General features: G+C 35.2%; 1 protein-coding gene across 1 annotated transcript in view; it reads left to right on the top strand.

Annotated features, from left to right (window-relative positions):
• Window positions 1–20,764, top strand: part of LOC117332753 (neurofibromin-like) — an 85,357-nt gene that overhangs the window by 5,246 nt on the left and 59,347 nt on the right. The window contains exons 3-25 of the mRNA XM_033891781.1: window positions 197–280; window positions 929–997; window positions 2,071–2,189; window positions 2,991–3,097; window positions 3,549–3,619; window positions 3,995–4,070; window positions 5,032–5,138; window positions 5,793–5,858; window positions 6,140–6,319; window positions 6,600–6,812; window positions 7,766–7,915; window positions 8,378–8,500; window positions 9,718–9,831; window positions 10,417–10,496; window positions 10,948–11,125; window positions 11,767–11,953; window positions 12,778–12,851; window positions 14,192–14,359; window positions 14,884–14,966; window positions 15,357–15,443; window positions 16,452–16,623; window positions 17,197–17,336; window positions 19,206–19,412. Coding sequence (XP_033747672.1) covers window positions 197–280; window positions 929–997; window positions 2,071–2,189; window positions 2,991–3,097; window positions 3,549–3,619; window positions 3,995–4,070; window positions 5,032–5,138; window positions 5,793–5,858; window positions 6,140–6,319; window positions 6,600–6,812; window positions 7,766–7,915; window positions 8,378–8,500; window positions 9,718–9,831; window positions 10,417–10,496; window positions 10,948–11,125; window positions 11,767–11,953; window positions 12,778–12,851; window positions 14,192–14,359; window positions 14,884–14,966; window positions 15,357–15,443; window positions 16,452–16,623; window positions 17,197–17,336; window positions 19,206–19,412 — 2,855 coding nt within the window. The remainder of the gene's footprint in view (window positions 1–196; window positions 281–928; window positions 998–2,070; window positions 2,190–2,990; window positions 3,098–3,548; window positions 3,620–3,994; window positions 4,071–5,031; window positions 5,139–5,792; window positions 5,859–6,139; window positions 6,320–6,599; window positions 6,813–7,765; window positions 7,916–8,377; window positions 8,501–9,717; window positions 9,832–10,416; window positions 10,497–10,947; window positions 11,126–11,766; window positions 11,954–12,777; window positions 12,852–14,191; window positions 14,360–14,883; window positions 14,967–15,356; window positions 15,444–16,451; window positions 16,624–17,196; window positions 17,337–19,205; window positions 19,413–20,764) is intronic.

The raw sequence follows: 20,764 nt of genomic DNA, 5'->3' as shown, positions 1-20,764 counted from the left end.
TCTAAAACCCTAATGGCTATAGGTGATGATATATGTGTTTGACAAGAACCTCTTCACCGAGACTAAAAAAGCCTGAATATTCATAATTTAAAATCTGTTCATAATTTGTTGTCATATTTTTTTTTTAATTTTTGACTTTGCATTCCAATTCTTTGTAATAAATGAAAATAGAATTAGACAAATGTTTTATTTATAGCGTATTCATGGCCCTGAGGCGGAACGAAACTACTATGAATCTCAACTCATCATCCTTGATACTCTGGAGAAAGTGCTCACTTCAGTAAGTGTCGTGTTAGTCATTGAGACGGAGAAAGTGCTCACTTCAGTAAGTGTCGTGTTAAGAGTCATTAAGACGGAGAAAGTGCTCACTTCAGTAAGTGTCGTGTTAAGAGTCATTGAGACGGAGAAAGTGCTCACTTCAGTAAGTGTCGTGTTAGTCATTGAGACGGAGAAAGTGCTCACTTCAGTAAGTGTCGTGTTAAGAGTCATTGAGACGGAGAAAGTGCTCACTTCAGTAAATGTCGTGTTAAGAGTCATTGAGACGGAGAAAGTGCTCACTTCAGTAAATGTCGTGTTAGTCATTGAGACGGAGAAAGTGCTCACTTCAGTAAGTGTCGTGTTAAGAGTCATTGAGACAGAGAAAGTGCTCACTTCAGTAAGTGTCGTGTTAAGAGTCATTGAGACGGAGAAAGTGCTCACTTCAGTAAGTGTCGTGTTAAGAGTCATTGAGACAGGGGCAGAGTTATCACTTGTTTACTTATAGTAGCTGTAACTACATAAATATATACATAAATTTTTTTTATATACAATGGTTGAATGATTAGCAGCAGCATAGTCTTATTAAAATATTTTGTTATTCTTAAGCTCACATGACATGAAATATCACACCAATGATGCTTAATATTTAAGCTATTATTGTTCTTTCCAGCAACCGAAAGACACATCACGACTGGACGAAGCTATCTATGTTAAACTATTACTGCCCGAGATCTGTAAGGTAAGATTCCTATGTCTAATTTGTATACTATCTTTATATTTCGTAAAATGGTGTTAATTTTTTTAAAGAATGACATTTTGCTGCCATAAATGAATTTGTTTTACTAAATAGATTTGAGAATTTTTTTTAATAACATTTTATGCCCCGAAATGAATGATTAATACATTGCAGCTGGCTATCCTTCCATGCTCCTCTATTACTGACTCCATACTAGAGCCTCTTATACTTTTTGAAGGTTGTTTTAATTTGTGCATATAGAAAAAAGTGAACATTTTATAAGAATTTGGATTTTTTTATACAAATTTATTTTCGCGTGAACATGTGAGTAGAGAATTAGTTGCAAATTCAAATCCTTCACGATTATTGTACGAGAACAACACCTTAGGATGGTGGCCAAGCTATCTGTTACTGATATAGAAGTCTTACAGAGTCCATTTATAGATGAGCTTTCATGAAATCATGTATTCACAATTATTTCAGAAGAAGGATATGTTCGTGAAATAAAGAATTCTGAAATCTAAGTGATTTACAGTAGTTAAAAAATTAGGTCACAGTTACTATAGATAGAATTTCAACAACATCACTCTGGCGTTCTGTTTTGTGAGATTGTCATAAAGCTTCACATGCCTGTTATTAAATGTTTATACAAAATTGTATAACCTCATCCTGGTGTAAAAATGAGGTCACAGTTACTATAAATAGAATATGTACTAGTTTCTAACAATTAGTCATGTACTCAATCAGTTTCATTGCATTTGATATTCAGATAAGTTCTAACACAAGTGGATTTGTATCTGATGAATTTGTTTAATTGTTCAGGGGTTCTTGATCAGAAAGTTGCTTTTACTTAGAGATTATAATTAATCCCAAGGAAAATATAGATGTATCAAATAATTATTTATTACAATCTAAATTTCAATTTTAAACTAATTTATAATCATTTACACTTTGATATTGGGATTGTCGAGAAAATCTCCTGCTTCAGAGATGAAGGAAGTAAATGGGAATATTTGCACATTTTAACAAAATATTCCTAAATTTAATGTATTCTCTGTTTTTTTCTTTATTTAAAGTTCCTCAACCAACAGAATGAAAATACCCTGGTTTCAAACCTCAAGATTTTAGCATCAAAGGTGCTGTTTGCTTTAAGCTTGAACAACTTCACAGCTGTCTTCAATAGGATATCAGCCAAGTAAGTATATCAATATAACCGGAACCTTTTTTCAGTATTTTACTGCAAATAAGCCCCTCACGTAAATAAGCCCAGCACCGATATAATCTGCAAGGACTTACAGATGAAATACTTCCAGTTCAGCCCACTCTTCCCCCTTTCCGCTTTCTTTTTTTTTTAAAGGGGGAATGTACAGCTAGAAATTGTAAATTGATTTCTATAAGCAGGAGACTTATTTTAATTAGGATTCATAAAAGTGTTACTAACGGGGCTTTTTCTCACTTATTTGAAATGGGGCATTGTTGCCTCATTTTTGGAATAAAACTTAAGAATTGAGAAGGAAATGTTCAGGAGTAAACTTCAAATTATTGGAATTTGGCTTAAGTATGAAATTTTGATATGGAACGGGACCCATTACTTGTCCCAAAAAGACATGGAAAAAGCCCTGACTGCATGTATCCCGAAATGAGCCCAGTTGGTCAACACAAAATTGTTTGAATCAAAGGATGGGTTTAGCTTATTTCAGGACTTTGAATTAATTTCATGAGTTTTACGTTTAGCCCAACTGCGTGAGCAATCATAGATATTGTTGGGCTTATTGCCAGACATTGGCTTATAGCTTCATAAATGTGGTAAATATAACTGTTATATCTGAACAGTGAAGAATATATATTCTGATGTACGATTCCAGGCCAAGTCCGTTCAGTTTTTCATTTCGACCTAGCAAGTTATACCTATGATCATCCACTACCTACATGATATTAAAGGGCATAGGTAATGATGATCTACTGTTGGTGATATTGTTGTATTGTCATCTTCCAGGTTAATGACCTTGTCCGGCTGTAGTGATGACCAGTCTGACCTTTCCGACCTTGAACTTATTCAACACATCAACGTTGACATCCACAGACTCATCAAACTCATCATTGGTCAGTAGGCCTCTTTCATTTTACTATCCATACTTCAGTTACATTTCTTGAAAATTGTAACATGTCTGAAGAATTATTGAAAATAATGAAAAATTTCAACACAGGTAACTTAGATATTTGATAATTGTGAATTACTACTATGGAACAGGTGTTCAAAAATGTTTCCATCAACTGAAAACATATTCATCATGTTGCTAATATGAAGTAGGACAGTGTTTTTTCTGTGTATTTTTTCTTGAGCAGCAATATACCTACATGCACTGAGATATGCATTTATATTAAATTTAAAAAAAAAAAAGGAAAATATTTTTTTTTTTTTTATTGAACATATTTTGAATATAAGACAAGAGAAAAATCATAATAAAACATTTCAAAGCTCTGTTTCTTTCTTTAAATCTGTATATCAGCCATTTTGGTCTTTAAAGCTGTTCATATTGTGATAAATTTTCAGAGGTTGTGTCCAAGTTCAAGTTACTCAAGTCCAAACAGGTCATTATGACTCTGGCTTCCAACCTAGAGAAGGTCAGTATTGAAGGCTATAAAAGTAGAGCATTTGTGATCGTTCACGTCCTGATTAATCAAATTTCAATTAAAACAATAACTGCTGTCTGTGGCATGTCCCTCATAACTTATGTAAATATATACTCTACCACCTGTTTTCCATAGGATCATGAATTTGTTCAAGCAATTTCTGTAACTTGTGTTAGAAAATTTTCTGTTTTGTGATTAGAAAGTAAAATCTTTTATGTTACTTATTTTGTGTTCAGCTAGCTAGGCCACAGTTATTCATTTTGAGTTACATTAAATATGATCAAAACATTTGACTTTTCGATGATTTTATTTCAATCTTTTTTTAGCTCTACACACTTAATAATCTATCGATAAAATAAATTGTAGGCAATCTGGAATTGGATGGATAATTACCCAGAAGAATTCACAGATCTACAGAAGAAACCAAATGAAGATTTACAAGGTAAATAGTATTAAACATAGGTACCTATGGAAACCTCAGGTGAGGATCTAAGGTGTTTGATTTAATCCTGACACTGGGGTGGTTTATATTTCTCAGGAGGCTGAGATCATGGGCTGTTCTGTAATGTCACAGTTGTATCCTTGTCCAAATCAATTAACATAATTGTTCTGAAAAATGGCACCCAGCAAGCAAAATACACTTAGCAAACATACCTGGCAAGCAAGCATACACAATTTAATGGAGCTATTTTACAACCAGATACATTTTCCATATGTAATTTTGTTTAAGATCGCCCAGTGAGACAAGGAAAAGTTCAGATATCACAATTTCCTTGTAAGGAAATCTGTGTGTAAAAGTTCTGTTATTAATGCAGTTGATTACTGTTAAATACATATAATACAGTATTTATCCACAAATAAACCTCTTCTTCATTTTTGATTTTAACACTAGGGAGGGGGCTTATTTGAGGATAAATATAACACTTGATTTTAACACTAGGGAGGGGGCTTATTTGAGGATAAATATAACACTTGATTTTAATACTAGGGAGGGGGCTTATTTTGAGGATAAATACTGTACTTCACTTATACACCAGGGGACTTGAGGATAAATACTGTATATATCTGATGGTGAATTATAATAAAACTCATTCTAATATCTTATGTAGCGTAAATGTAGATGGGAAAAGATAGTTTAAAATTCTCTTTAAGAGTGCTATTCCAGTAAATACATATCCCACTTGAGAACTCCAGGAAAAACAGGAACTCTATGCTTGTTGGTGTTGGGAGAAAATTCAGCCTATAATATGATACTGTATGGATTCAATCTCTTCTTTTGATGGTCCCTGTTTGACAAACGGAGAGTCCTCCCCTTCGGTACATATTTTACTGCAATAATTAAAGGAATATGAAATCTATTGGCACCAGTAAGGTGTGTTATACATTTATACCTTGTATTCCAGACTGTTGTGACAAACTGTTTGAACATTTCAACACTTGTATGGAGAGTTCAAAGAAGAAAGCGGCGGCCAACTGGCCCCTACAGATGATGCTACTTGTTCTTTGCCCTGTAAGTACTGACCCTAAAGCGACCCCATGTTGACCTTTTGTAGTTTGAATGACCTCTTTAGGCCATATATTTGGTGTTTTTTTATGTTGTATTGACCCCCAGTTGAAATAACTTCTGATCCTCTGTAGGTGAAGTCAGTATAAAATTGTGTGTGTAACTTGTAAAGACTAAGTGAGGCCAGTATGTATAAATTGTGTGTGTAACTTGTAAAGACTAAGTGAGGCCAGTATGAATAAATTGTGTGTAACTTGTAAAGACTAAGTGAGGCCAGTGAAAATACATTGTGTAATTACCTCATGAAGACTTAATTAGGCCAGTATGATTGAATTGCATGTTTCTGAAAAACTGACTCCATATTTTAAGGCGGTGAGGTATGGACAAAAAATAGTTTGGAAAATGACAACGATATACAAAAATCTGTCTAAAAAGGTCACTCACTAAAGGAGCAGAATTACCTTTATAGACAGATAGCCTTTTATGGGCATTTGAACAGGTGATCATTATTGGAAGTTTTTTGTCATAAGGTGATTTTAATTTATAGGATTTTGCTAGTAACACCGGTGACATTTAGGCAAGACTTGACTGTAGGTGTATTGATGAACCATTTCTAAGTCTTGTTGCACCTGTATGAAATAAAATTATCCTCTTTTACAGAAAATTTTGGAGGAAATTAACAATGCGGATGCTGGAGCACCCTGTTCTCCTCAACATGTGAAAAAGGTAACACACTGTCATCTACAGTTAAGATTTCTTTAGACTCTTTCAAGGGATTCTCTTTTGTCAATTGGACAATTTTCATGTATGTAATTATATGTGTGAAGTGTATATCAGAAATTTCTTTGAACCATATTTTTCAAATTATTCAGAAAAAGAAATACCTGGTGTAATACCTACCTGTATCTATTGTAGCTTGCATTCTTCGTGGCTGATAGCAGGAGAAATATGAGAACAATATAGTGTTGATATATTTTTACTAGGTTTCTAAATGATTATTAATCCAGAAACAATTCATAGACGATGTAAAGAAAGCGATCTCGCCACACCACGGCGGTAGTAAACAGTTGGCGGAAGGTGCGGCAGTGACCTGTGTACGGCTATGTAAAGCCTCCACGTATATCAGCATCAACGATCGACTCAACGTCCTCTTCTCTCTCGTACAGTCCGTCATCAGTGACCTCAAGGTTAGATTTCTCTCTTCAGGAGGATATTTATAAGAGTTGATATCAGTTTTTTAAGAAAACAGTATAATGAGTATACAGATTATGTTAGTACTTTTTGTTAGAAAAATGATCAGTTATATGAACAAATACTTACCTCTAACCAGTAAAGTTTTGATTATCTTGAATTAAAATTTACCTTGTGATTGATTTTGATTTAAAATGCTTTTTTTTACATCAGAAATTAAGCTTAGAATTATTCACCTTTTAAGACCATCAAATGTATTCTTTTCTGTTTATGCAGACGTTACTTTTTAACCCACCTCCAAACAGTAAGCCATTCTCTCGCAGTCAGAGCAGCATTGGCCTTGACCTCGATCTATATATAGACTGCTTTGTGTCCTGTTTCCGTGTGACTCCACACAATAACGACGTGTTGAAAGTTTGTCTGAACCCGCTATCTCCTCCTGTATACCACTGCGTGCTAGTCAACGCTCTCCACCGTATCATCACACAGGTGAGTCGAGCAACTGGAGTAGGGGAGGTCACTAGCATGTCATTAGGTGTCAAAGGTCACAGACATGTCATTAGGTGTCAAAGGTCACTGACATGTCATTGGATGTCAAAGGTCAATGTTATGTCATTAAATATCAAAGGTCATTGGAATGTAATTGTCACTAGATGTCATAGGTCAGTAATCTGTCATAGGGTAGTCAAAGATGACAGACATATAGGAAGTTAAAGGTCACTTACCAAAGTCCAGGGGCATCAAAAGGTAAAAATGATGATGCAATAGGCCAGTGTTCTCTCTAACAGGCATGTGATATTGACCAATGTTTCAACTCATGAATGTCTTATGCAATGGTTAGTGTTTAATAGCTAGAAAGAACAAAAACACCCTGACAACTTTGAACCAACTATAGCCATGATTTCAGAGAAATGTATGTTCTGACATGTCATAAAGTGGATTCTGTGTGTTTTGTCTCATACCAAAACAGGGCTTTTTAGGGCCATTAATCGGCCCCATTCTCAATTCTTATTTATACCAAATTCCCAAAATTTGCAGCTTACTACATGAAAAAAATTCTAAAATTTCACCATTTTCCCCCCAAAATGAGATAATAAGACCTCATCCCAAACCAGTGAGAAAAGATAGTCACAAAAACATATTGTAGTTCCAACCTGAATTACCTTGCCTGTCCTTAGTACTTGTATATGTAGAGTCTTGAAATATTTTTGTCATGTTGAAATAAAAAACTCTTGAAATTGGTTTGGTTTAATATTGAAACAAAAATGTGTTTGGATTATGAAATAATCATTATTGAAATGCCTTTGGATTGATGGGAATGTATTGTTGATAATCTTTAGATAGTTTAAAATTATTGTTGAACATTGTTGGAATTATTGGAATAATATTCTTGATTTCTGATACATGTATGGAATATATCAGTATAAATGTTATATTTTCAGCCACGTTTGCCCTGGTGGCCCAACATCAACATTATTTACAGTAAGGCTGCTGAGTTGAGAAGTATGTTCACCGACACGCTCAACAAGGTCACCCAGGGAATGGCCAGTCACACCGCACCTAAAGTCACCACTCTGCATCCTTATGTACATGTAAGTCAGACTCTCAGGTCAGATAAACTCTTACACTGTTTTATCTGACAATAGGCCATCGCCTGGTAATAAGTCTCCCTCTCTATAACAATGCAGTAGAAATACCAACAAAAATCAATACAATTTCATTGCCCTGTCATAATCCCACCTGATACTTTAGTTAGAGATTATGTATTGGCTCCCTGAGCTTACTGCAGAATACACAGTATAAAATGAACATAGTTTAGTATGGTAATTTTGTGATAATATTTTGGAAACTAAAAGTTTCATATCTGATAAAATAGTTTATTTGTCCAGAAGATAGCTTGCAATAATGAAAATAATATGATTTTACAGTATTCATTAAAATAGACCTGAAGTGTAGAATGGATAATGTACAATGGCGTATTCTTTTAAAGGAAAGATGAATTAATATGATTTTTAGGTAAGTTCAAATTATATAAAATGTCTCTTGTCTTGCAGAACATTACAAAATTGACCCTGTACAAGTTAAATAAGCCAACAGACGAGACTGTGACGACATGTCGATGTCTTTTGTTGTGGATTGTCCGACTGATTCATGCCGATCCTCACCTCATGCTCCACGTATGTACCGGGGTCATATGTCAACAGGGGAGATAACTCGTCATATACAGTGATTGTATCTCAGCAGAGGAGATAATTATACATTCAAATACGAGTGTCATATGTCGACACTTGCCAGGGGAGATAATTATATATTCAAATACATGGGAGTTGTATCCCAACAGGGCAATAATTCTTCAAATGTATGGATTGTACTGAACAGGGGAGATAATACTGCATTCAAATACAAGGGTCATATGTCGACACTTGCCAGGGGAGATAATTATATATTCAAATACATGGGAGTTGTATCCCAACAGTGGCAATAATTCTTCAAATGTATGGATTGTACTGAACAGGGGAGATAATACTGCATTCAAATACAAGGGTCATATGTCAAAACTCAATAGACGACATAATTCTGTATTCAAATAAAGGGGGTCGTATCTCAACAGGGCAATAATTCTTCAAATACAGGAGACATATGTCAACAAGGAAGATAATTATCTAGACAATTTACAGAATTAATTCTTACTACTAGTTAAAGAGTTGCTTAACATTATCCCTGTATGAACTGGAATAATAAAATCTTATATTTGTCTCTCTGAGTTGAATTCTGGTTAATCAAACTCTTATACAGGGCTTTGAGATATATCTGTCCAGAGAACAAACTTGTATGATCGATTATTTTTCTCGCATATTTAAAAATAAACAAATGTCAATAGGAATAGATATCATTCTATTAAAATTTGTCTGACGGAATCTGAAAACTTGGAAGAGTTCAGATGAGGGGATAGTCCAGATTATTTTCCATTCACAACAATTGTATGATGTCGAAGAAACAATACAATGACGTCATGTCAACAATTCATCATAATGCATGCCAGAATAAACACTCGGCAAGCCTCGTGTTTGGCAACTTAATAATCTTCCCCTCGGGTTGAGATTCCCCTGTCTCACCCCCAAGGGGGTGAAAGGTTCTATTATTCTTTCCCCTAGCTACCTCAGCTCGGGATCACCAATTGTAGTTTGTATGAACTATCAATCAAGGCATGAGACATGCACACAGATATATATAGTGTTTCATGCATACAAATTGAGTACATTAAATGAATACTCTTGAAAATGCTTAAAAACCGATTTAAAGATGATGTGGACCTGGTTTTCTTGTAAGCTCCACCAACCAGGACCATGTAACTTATTTTGATACTTTCAACATGATGCCAGTTTTTTCCCAGAATCAGGGTAAGCCCGGTCACGAAATACAGAGCAGTACGCTAGAGCTGATGAACGGTCTTGTATCGCTGGTCCACCAACAATGGATGCCAGATGTCTCCAAGGAGGCGATGGAGGTAAGGATATTTCTTAGGAATGTTAAGAATATTGTTAATAAATTTAGATATGTAACATAGAAACAAAGGAAAACAGTTTTCTAACATTCCCTGACATTGAATTTGTGATCCTCCTTCAAATTCCCAAGAAATCTGAAGCTGAATTAACCGCTGCACCATGACAACCCTAAAAATCGATGATTTAATATATACTGTAGTGGTAAATAGCCTGATACTCTGATGTGATCAAAATTCTATATTGTATGTTTAATGATACATGTATATATTAGATGTTACACAGCAAATCATCTGCCGTTCCAGAGGAAATTAAAATTTTTGAGGAAAGGCCTGAATTTTTGTTGCCTTGACACATAATTAGATACCTTTCCTGTAAAATAGATACCTTTCCTGTAAAATAGGTGGTTTTGATAAAAAAACAAAACAAAAAAAACAAAAAAAACAACATATTTCTCTTTAATATCTCTGCTGTTGTCTACAAAATTGGATACATCCGATTCAGTGAAATTCTTGTAAACATAGCCTGTGTAATTGGATTAAGCTTTTCAGTGATCAGTAGATACTTACTCATTTATGGTTGGTTTTCAGGCTCTGCTTTGTCTTCACCAGCCCGAGAATATCGAACTCTGGAACCCGGAATCCCCGATCAATACATTCTGGGACGTAAGGTATATATCATCTTTTACTACACTAGTTTTACTGCATTTATTTCTTCAGTAAATATATACAGGCCCCGGCCAGTTTCACTTTCACCAATGTTTCATCACTTAAGGAATTCTCTTAATAACTTCAAATTTTCCATAGAAACGCATAATTGGATTTATGATGGAAAATCTTAGTGAACTTTCGTTTTAATTCTGTAATGCATCCCTGGAAAGTATTAAGTTATGGAATGTCTTTTGAGTTATGGAATAATGACGAAACTGATGCCTTCTTTAATTTCAGGAATATTGATGAAATATATTGGTGCCTGGTGATTTACTCTGTTTATGAACTTGTGTAAAATCTGCAGGATCTGAATGACTGTCATTCTTTTCTATTAAAATATCCCTTTCGAAAGATTAAAAATCCTGAAGCTGTTCATATATCTGAATTTTGTTTTGTTTGATTTCTTTCCAGTTCCCAGGTACTATTTTCCATATCTCAGAAGTTGATACAAAGACAACTGGTTAACTACACAGAGATTTTGAAGTGGCTGCGAGAAATCCTTGTCTGTCGAAACAGCTTTCTTCAGAAAAACAGTGCTAATGCTAGTGTTGGGAACAACAAAACTATCTGTATACATATCAAGCTAGAGGTACGTTAGCAGAGAAATGTGTGGATCATTTTTCATGTCTGTTAAAATAATGTAAAATGACTGAAAGCTTATTTCTAAATCTGGATTATTCCCATCAAGGTCAGCTTCAAAATGTGTAAGACAAGAAATACCCAATGTTAGATGAAATAGCAGAATTCATCACGACAAATTTTAGACAAGGGGGGTTGTGAAGGGAGATAACTTTGAACCATAGACTTATGAGTGTCATTTGTGTTAGGATGAAATTTAGCAGCAATATGTAATTATATTTCTTTCATATTTTAAGTTCTTTTTTAGGGATGATCCATTAAATGTGAGGGGGGGGGGGGGGGTCGGAGGCACTTATTTTTGACCCCAACCACCCATACAATTAAATTTATGCTATAACCAACCCCCTATTCAATAGAATTTTTGTCAAATCCAACCACCCATACAATTAAATTTGTCACTTCATGCCACACACCCACAAAATTCAATTTCCTAAAAATAAATAATAACGTTTCAAAATTAGAATTATTCGTCCAAATAAATAATGTTATTCGGCTATTTATTTCTCGCTTTATCGATTTATTGTAACAGTGAAGACTAAGGATGTGCTGATGTCTTAGTGGTAATGATTATGTTCTCTTTGTTTTCTCCAGGTTGTGTTCTTTATGTACTTGTGGAGTATCGACATAGATGCGGTCCTCACAGGGATGTCATGTTTCCACCTGTTGTGTGAGGAAGCTGATATCAGATGTGGGGCAGATGAAATGGCAGTCACCCAGCTCCTTCCTAACTATAATGTATACGCCGAGCTGGCCCAGGCCAGTACTGTCCTCACTACAGGTAAGATAGCCCAGCTACTCCCTAACTATAATTGATATGCCAATCTAACCCTGTCCTGTACTGTCCTCACTACAGGTTAGATATTGTAGCTCCTCCTACACTGTAATTGTCAGCATCAATTTCTTTTTGAGTATGTTACAAATGATAATAATATCTAGCCCCAGTTTCAACAACACTATGGAAAATTTTAAGTTAAGGAATTTTTCCATAAAAAAGCATTACAGAAAATTTAGAGGAAAATCCTAGTTACAGAACCTTCCTTAAATTCTGTATTTCTGTATTTTAAGTTAGGGAATGTTGAGGAAATTGTTCTTCTCAATGTGCAGTAACAATTTTGTAGTTGTGGTTGTGTTACAAAGTAATAGATCAACATGGTTTTCCCATAGAATACTAAATATATTTCATTCATATGGCAGACTACACAGAATTTCCTCTATTGAAAAATATCTGTTTCCTGCTGTAACCAGAACATTTATTTTGTATTCAATGGAAAACCATTGATTGATATCCTTGCTGTGTAACCAAATAGAATTCACAATATCATTAGCAATATTTCTCAATCAATCTTTATGTAGGTTGTTTATGTAAATATAGATAGGTATATAAACAAGCTATGGTATGTATTTTTGTTGAGGTGTCCTGACACGTTATCACTAGCCCTCCACCTCTTGCGAATTTGAAACCCACGTTGGGCTGTGGTTTTTCTCCAGGTACTCCAGTTTTCCTCCACCTCCAAAACCAGGCACGTCCTTAAATGACCCTGGCTGTTAATAGGATGTTAAGCAATTTGAAAATAAACATATGTATATTTGTCTTGTCTGTAGGTAAGGTGGCGTTACAGAAGCGAATTATGGCCCTACTGAGGAAGATTGACCAGCATACATCAGGCAACTCTCAGGTAATATTTTTACACTAGCTGTACAGTGGTTCTGTAATCACATCAGGGCCTTTGTAAATTAGTACATCACATGACAGAACATTGACTTCCCATTGGCTACACACATGAGTACTATAAGTGATGGAGTGGGCACTGTCAAATTTATCATGAAATAGATAATAAATCTAGAGTTATGTCCCTTGTTACTGAAATGTTGGAGGCAGAAAATAAAAAAGGATGATGATAACCGGCCCTCAGGTTAGTGGTTCATCTGGTTATATACTGAAAATAGTAAAAGTTAAAATATAAGTGTGATGCACTGAACTATGGCATTGTTGAGAGGGCACTATTGCCATCATAGTGAGGGCACTATTGCCTCAGTGAGGGCACTATTACCATCATAATGAGGGCACTATTGCCTCATAGTGAGGGCACTATTACCCCATAGTGAGGGCACTATTACCATCATAATGAGGGCACTTACCTCATAGCAAGGGCACTATTACCCCATAGTGAGGGTACTATTACCTCATAACGAGGACACTATTGTGCCTCTTAGTGAGGGCACTATTACCTCATAATGAGGACACTATTACCCCATAGTGAGGGCACTATTACCTCATAGTGAGGGCAATATTACCATCATAGTGAGGGCACTATTACCTCATAGTGAGGACACTATTACCTCATAGCGAGGGCACTATTACCATCATAGTGAGGGCACTATTACCATCATAGTGAGGGCATGAATACCATCATAGTGAGGACACTATTACCATCATAGTGAGGGCACTATTACCTCATAGTGAGGGCACTATTACCATCATAGTGAGGGCACTATTACCATCATAGTGAGGGCACTATTACCTCATAGCGAGGGCACTATTACCATCATAGCGAGGGCACTAATACCATCATTGCAAGGGCACTAATACCATCTTAGCGAGGGCACTATTACCATCATAGTGAGGGCACTATTACCTCATAGCGAGGGCACTTTTATCATCATAGTGAGGGCACTATTACCATCATAGTGAGGGCACTATTGCCTCTCTTGTTGTCTTATGATGTTGTCAAGAGAGAGAATAGTACTTTCATTAACAGGCAATATTGCCCTCTCAACAAGGCCATGGTAAGTAGTTATGATACACATCTTTTGAAAATTTAGTATGGTATCCAACAAGGTTCTTCCATATTTAAAAAAATGAGTTGAATTTTATCTTGTTACTTTTAAGCCTCAAAAATGGTGCATATTCAGACATACGGTTTATTAGTCACAAATAATTATGGATCTAAATGACAGAGTCTAGGATATCATACAAGTGAGATTACGATGTACAGAGAGCTACTTACCATTTCAGGCATGGGACGACACGTTCAGGAACTGGGAGGTCGTAACCCAGTATCTTGAGACCTATCCAAAGGATCCCAAGGTCAAGGTTGAGGAAGGCAGTACAGCAGGGCTAGGGGACACTATCAAAATGAAACGGAAACCCCCTCACCATGCCAATACAGAACATGAACTTGAGGTAAGAGGTCGAAGTTCAAACACTCCTCAACCTTTAACAGGCTTCTGCATTGTTTTGTATTGTGATGGCCCTTACTGTTGAATTAATTTGGTAAAAATAATTCTTGAATCGTTAATTCATTTTAATTAGTTACGTGTCAAAAACTGACAATATGTGTAATAATAGATGAAAAACAACTTTGTTGCTAGTTGCAGTGAAGGGTGTTATAGGCAACAGTTAATTAAATTAAGTTAGAAATAAAAAAAAATATATTGAAGACATTATTAAATTCAATACAACATTAAATGTCTCAATAAGAGATGTCTAAGTTTAATTTTGATATTAGAATGGCCATCATTCTTTATCTCTGACCCTTTATATTTATATAGAGAAATGTTACATGAAAATTGGCAAGATATTTACTATATTGAAAAAAAAAATTTAAGACATATTTATTAATGAACAATTTGAAATTTTGTTAGCAAAATCTCTATAAAGATTACACTGTTAACATGTTGCTTTATGTTTATTTTTGGTGCTTGTAGGACCAGTTAAATGAATGGGCCAACATGACGGGCTTCCTGTGTGCTCTAGGTGGCGTTCGCCTACAGAACAGACTCAGGATTAGGTCAGTACACTTTATAAGCTAGGCGCCATTGAAATAGCAAATTTTGATTTAATTTTAGGTCTGAAATATTGAGATAAAGTAATGGATTCTTATGAAAAGCGTTAACAAAAAACACAGAAACTTCATTAAAAAAAAAATTAAGCAGAATACAAAAATTGTACAGAATATACAAAAAACATGGAAACTTCATTAAAACAAAAAATAAGCAGAATACAAAAATTGTACAGAATATTTCTAGAATTATTTTAAGGTAAAGATATAAAGATAATTCAAATTATAAACACTTAATTCAATTAAAATCCGCTCAAGTTTTAAGATATTGAATCAAGATGTATATAATATATGAATATGTAATTGTTTCTAATGACTTTGGCATTGATTTCATTTTAGTGCTACTATACCAGCGGGTCTCGACTCCAGAAAAAGCAGTCTAATGCAGAGCTGTGCTGCAGATACCCAGTACTGCCCTGTCACTCAGTAAGTCGTCCTATTGACCTTCACAAGGACTCGCCACTTGTGTAAATAATAACCAGATTCATTCAATACTGTTTAATTAGATACCCACACAGTCTCCTAAATATTGTTACTTCTTTCAGTTAAAGGAATATTCCTTTGTTTGAATAAAGTGTATGTCACCAAAATGAAACTTAATGGGAAATGTGTATTTTTTTCAAAGTAGGAAAAGTTTTAATCTTTAAATAAATACGACAGTTTTACTCTTAAGGGAAACAAAAGTGCTTCAAGTATTAGATCATAAAAATTCTCAGTTTGACGCGAAGTATCACTAATCACTGCAAAGGTAGGCAGTTTTTGTGTAAGAAACGTCATTTTTCTGTACATTTTGGTGTTACTTTCATTACTGGTAGGCACAAAAACTCATATAATCCTCATTCGGGCATAGATTTTATCAATAGAAATTGTGCACGTTTCTGATGGCCGAATGAAGGAATGTCCATTTAAAGCCTCTTTTTCATTTTTGCTGAATCATCAATTAAAAAAAAAATAGGCTAAATGTGGTTCACAAATAAGCTATCCTCAAACTTTAAATAACTTGTATGGTTGGGAGTACTTAGTCCATGACTTATATGGTAGGGAGTGGGCTTATTTGAGGATAAATATGGGTGTAACCACAAACTGAACAACGTCCAGTAGTCTGGCAAATCATAGAAATTTCAACACTTTATCAGGAATTTTTGTATTATGAAATACTCTGTGAGAAAATTTATTTAATTTAGCAGTAAAATCAAATCAAATTTTTAAAAGATGTCCTTTTGAAAATCTGTCTAAGTCGTAACAATATCACTTCTGTTTCAACGCTGTAGGTAGTTAGATAATATATGAAATGCTGAAGTATTTGTTTATTTAGTGATATTTAAAAAAAATCTTGTCTTGAAAAGAGAATTTATAAGTAGTCAGAATTCTTCTGAATTTGTGGAAGTTATGACCAACCATTCTCAGATTCTTGTTGTCATTATCTTTCCACAGGTTTATCAGTAACTTGTTAAAGCTACTGATCTGTCAGAACGAGAAGTTTGGTGCTCAGATACAGAAACATGTCAAGGATCTGGTCGGACATGAACTCAACCCAGCCCTCTACCCGATACTCTTTGATCAGATCAAAATCTGTGTGGACAAGTTCTTTGATCCCTCTGGTCAGGTATGTAGAGAAACTTTTATAATCTAATCGAGATGTTAAACAGCTCGGCATAAAATGAATGCCTTGAGATCAGTTTTAGATAAACAAGAGATTATAATTAAAATATATCAGTACCCGGTATATGTTTCATGTTAAGATATATCACTTGATTAGTAAAAATCTCATTTCTCCTTTACTCCAACACCTTAGTGTGTGTATTCGTTAAAATGGGCAGGTAGGAATAGACTGACAAGTGTTATATTTTCTTTAAATTCTGTCAAGTAAGTTTTACCAGAAATGATTTTATCAGGATTTTGAAATTGTTGTTAAACTGTGATTAGCCTAATCACCCTTTGAACATCAGGGCCCAGAGAGCAAGCAGGTGATTAGGACAGCCCCTACCTAACAAGCTATCTGAATGTAGTGCACAATTTATAGTTAAAGCGGTTTTCTTTTGCTTTTAAAGATAAGATATTTCCAAGACATTATAATTAATACTGAAATTCCTTCTAGTTCTAAATTGAGACACTACCTCTGCTCAATGTGCCATAGAAATATTGGGGTTAAATGTCTGGTGATGTTGTATTGATACAGGTGATTGTGACAGACCTGAACACACAGTTTATAGAGAATGTGATATTCATCATGAGGAACATTCTCGAGATGAAACAGGACCAGCCGTGTGAACATCTAGGTGTCACTAGTATTGAGTCTCTCATGTTGGCTGTTGTCAGGTAAGTGACATATTTTTAGTTATCAGGTAAACACATACAGCAATGTTACCTGCTCACCTGGCTTTGTCCAGTCAACACCATATTGGGGGTGGCTTTGTCCAGTCAACACCATATTGGGGGTGGACTATAGTTGGGCTTTGTCCAGTCAACACCATATTGGGGGTGGGCTATAGTTTGGCTTTGTCCAGTCAACACCATATTGGGGGTGGACTATAGTTTGACTTTGTCCAGTCAACACCATATTGGGGATTGTGACTTATTCTGTGGGGAGGGACTTATTCTGTGGGCAGTGACTTATTCTGTGGGCAATGACTTATTTGTGGGGAGGGACTTATTCTGTGGGCAGTGACTTCCTTGTGGGCTGGGACTTATTTAGTGGGGAGGGACTTATTTGTGGGCAGTGACTTCCTTGTGGGCTGGGATTTATTTAGTGGGGAGGGACTTATTTGTGGGCAGGGACTTATTTGTGGGCAGGGACTTATTCTGTGGGCAGTGACTTCCTTGTGGGCAGCGACTTATTTGTGGGGAGGGACTTATTTGTGGGGAGGGACTTATTCTCTGGGCAGCGACTTCCTTGTGGGGAGGGACTTATTCTGTGGGGAGGGACTTAATTGTGGGGAGGGACTTATTCTGTGGGCAGCGACTTATTCTGTGGGCAATGACTTATTTGTGGGGAAGGACTTATTCTGTGGGCAGTGACTTCCTTGTGGGCTGGGACTTATTTAGTGGGGAGGGACTTATTCTGTGGGCAGCGACTTATTCTGTGGGCAGTGACTTATTTGTGGGCTGGGACTTATTTAGTGGGGAGGGACTTATTTGTGGGCAGGGACTTATTTGTGGGCAGGGACTTATTTGTGGGCAGGGACTTATTTTTGACTAGGGGCTTATTATGTGGGCAGGATATTATGTTTGGACATGCATTTATTTCTAAGCAGGTACTGATCTATAAGCATGTTGTTATTTCTTAGGAAGGGACTTACTTTGCAGATAGATCAATTTTGTTTTTGACACAGGTGAGTAATACCCCTGACTCATAGGGATTGGTCTGAAGATTTGAACTTTGACCTCTAACCGGATATAGCAGTGCCATATGACAGTATACGCCCTCTACCGGGTTCTCTGAACAATATTAGAATTACCTCCCTTCAATCAAATATAATTACACTATTTTTGCATCTGTTGAACAGAAGATGTGAAAGCATTACTGTATTATTGTGGTTCATGTAAATTAGTTATAATAATATTATTATTACATCATTTCCTTCTTGTTTTATTGTCTAAGTATATATTTTTCCTTACATAACCCAATTGTTCAATGAACGTTTATTCTGTATTTACTCTCTAGATATGTACGAACGTTTATTCTGTATTTACTCTCTAGATATGTACGAACGTTTATTCTGTATTTACTCTCTAGATATGTACGAACGTTTATTCTGTATTTACTCTCTAGATATGTACGAACGTTTATTCTGTATTTACTCTCTAGATATGTACGAACGTTTATTCTGTATTTACTCTCTAGATACGTTTATTCTGTATTTACTCTCTAGATATGTACGAACGTTTATTCTGTATTTACTCTCTAGATATGTACGAACGTTTATTCTGTATTTACTCTCTAGATATGTACGAACGTTTATTCTGTATTTACTCTCTAGATATGTACGAACGTTTATTCTGTATTTAATCTCTAGATATGTACGAACGTTTATTCTGTATTTACTCTCTAGATACGTTTATTCTGTATTTACTCTCTAGATATGTACAAACGTTTATTCTGTATTTACTCTCTAGATATGTATGAACGTTTATTCTGTATTTACTCTCTAGATATGTACGAACGTTTATTCTGTATTTACTCTCTAGATATGTACGACATCTGGATTCTACGGTACATGCCATCCAGATCAAGATAAAACTCTGTCAACTTGTGGAAGCCATGATGGTTCGCCGTGACGACCTCACATTCCGACAGGAGATGAAGTTTAGGAACAAACTAGTCGAGTATCTCACCGACTGGATCATGGGCAACTCGCACCAAGTCAACATCGGAGACATCTGTAGCATGTCCAGGTACCTCGTAACACCATCACCACCATCACACTGTGTACTCTCAATCTGTGTCTCATTCTCATATGTTTATTTACTAATTATTTGTAACCTTTTTGTGCATTAAGGACTAGTTGTCATAGTCTTAACAACAGTTGATACAAAGTTTTTCTGACACAGCTATTTTTTTAAGCTATGATTTGATTTATCAAGATAAATTGCACATTATACAAGAGTATGTGGTAACACTGGAATGTAAAGATCATTTATTTGGGAAAGAAGGACTACATTTACGTTGTAATAGATGCTGTATGCATCTTTGGATCTTTTATTTTAATGAGTTGAAACAATTTAAGTAAAAGAATTGACAAAGTGTTGTTAGCTTGCTTTAATTCTGATCAGAGCTAGAAATACATTTTTTGACCAGAATATACAGTATATTGTTAGCTTGTTGGGAACTTTGTAATTCTCAGAGGAACCTGTACTCCTCTATCTTTCCATCCAATCAAACCATTCCATTTCAAGAAATTATTTCAGAAACTAGAAGTCTTCATGTTCTGAATTTTAAGATTGCAGTACATGTACACTATATATACATGTAGTTCATAAGGTCAAGGTCATTGGTTCAAACAAAGAAATATTCTCATGTACAAGGAAAATATCAGATCCCGGCGAACACAAGGCCTTGTTATTGTACCAGTTAAAATATCAGATCCAGGCAAACACAAGGCCTTGTTATTGTACCAGTTAAAAATCAGATCCTGAAGAAATTCTGTAATTGGTTGGAATAGGACACCTAGTTATTGTTATAGAAATATTTGTATTTTTCTTTCTTTATTTCAATTCTAATGTTGTTTTGTTTTGACTTCATTTTTTCTACTTGAAAAACTCTGTGGTATGTGCCTTGGATCTCTGTCTGTCATTCAGAATCAATTGATGAACTTTCCCCCAAATTGATTTAATGAAATATTTATTTTTGTGATTTCTTACATAAGTTTTGCTTTTGTTTCTCTAATGCAAATAAAAAATGCCAAGCGGGAATTTACTGATTATGCAGAAAATTTGCCAGATATGCTATTAATCATTTAAAAACTATGCTGTTCTATATAGTTGCCTATTTTCACAAAGAACACTACTTTTCGAGAACTACTTGTCTGATCTTCAATAAACTTTTAAGACATGCTGATTATCAATCTTGGCTATCACGTGACCTCATGGTTCAAGTAGTTATTAAAGGAGGTGGCCATTTCCTTTTTTTCTTTTTTCTTATTCTTTCTTTTTTTTTGGCATTAAAGATTTGTTGCTATAGAAACTATAGAAACTTTCTTTAGCTATGTTAAGCATAGGGTATCATTGTGTTAGCCACATTTTGAGCT

Source organism: Pecten maximus, chromosome 8 (assembly GCF_902652985.1).
Source record: "Pecten maximus chromosome 8, xPecMax1.1, whole genome shotgun sequence".
Lineage (NCBI taxonomy): Eukaryota > Metazoa > Mollusca > Bivalvia > Pectinida > Pectinidae > Pecten > Pecten maximus.
Note: the sequence above shows the minus strand (reverse complement) of the source record. Positions and strands in the feature narration are given on the sequence as shown.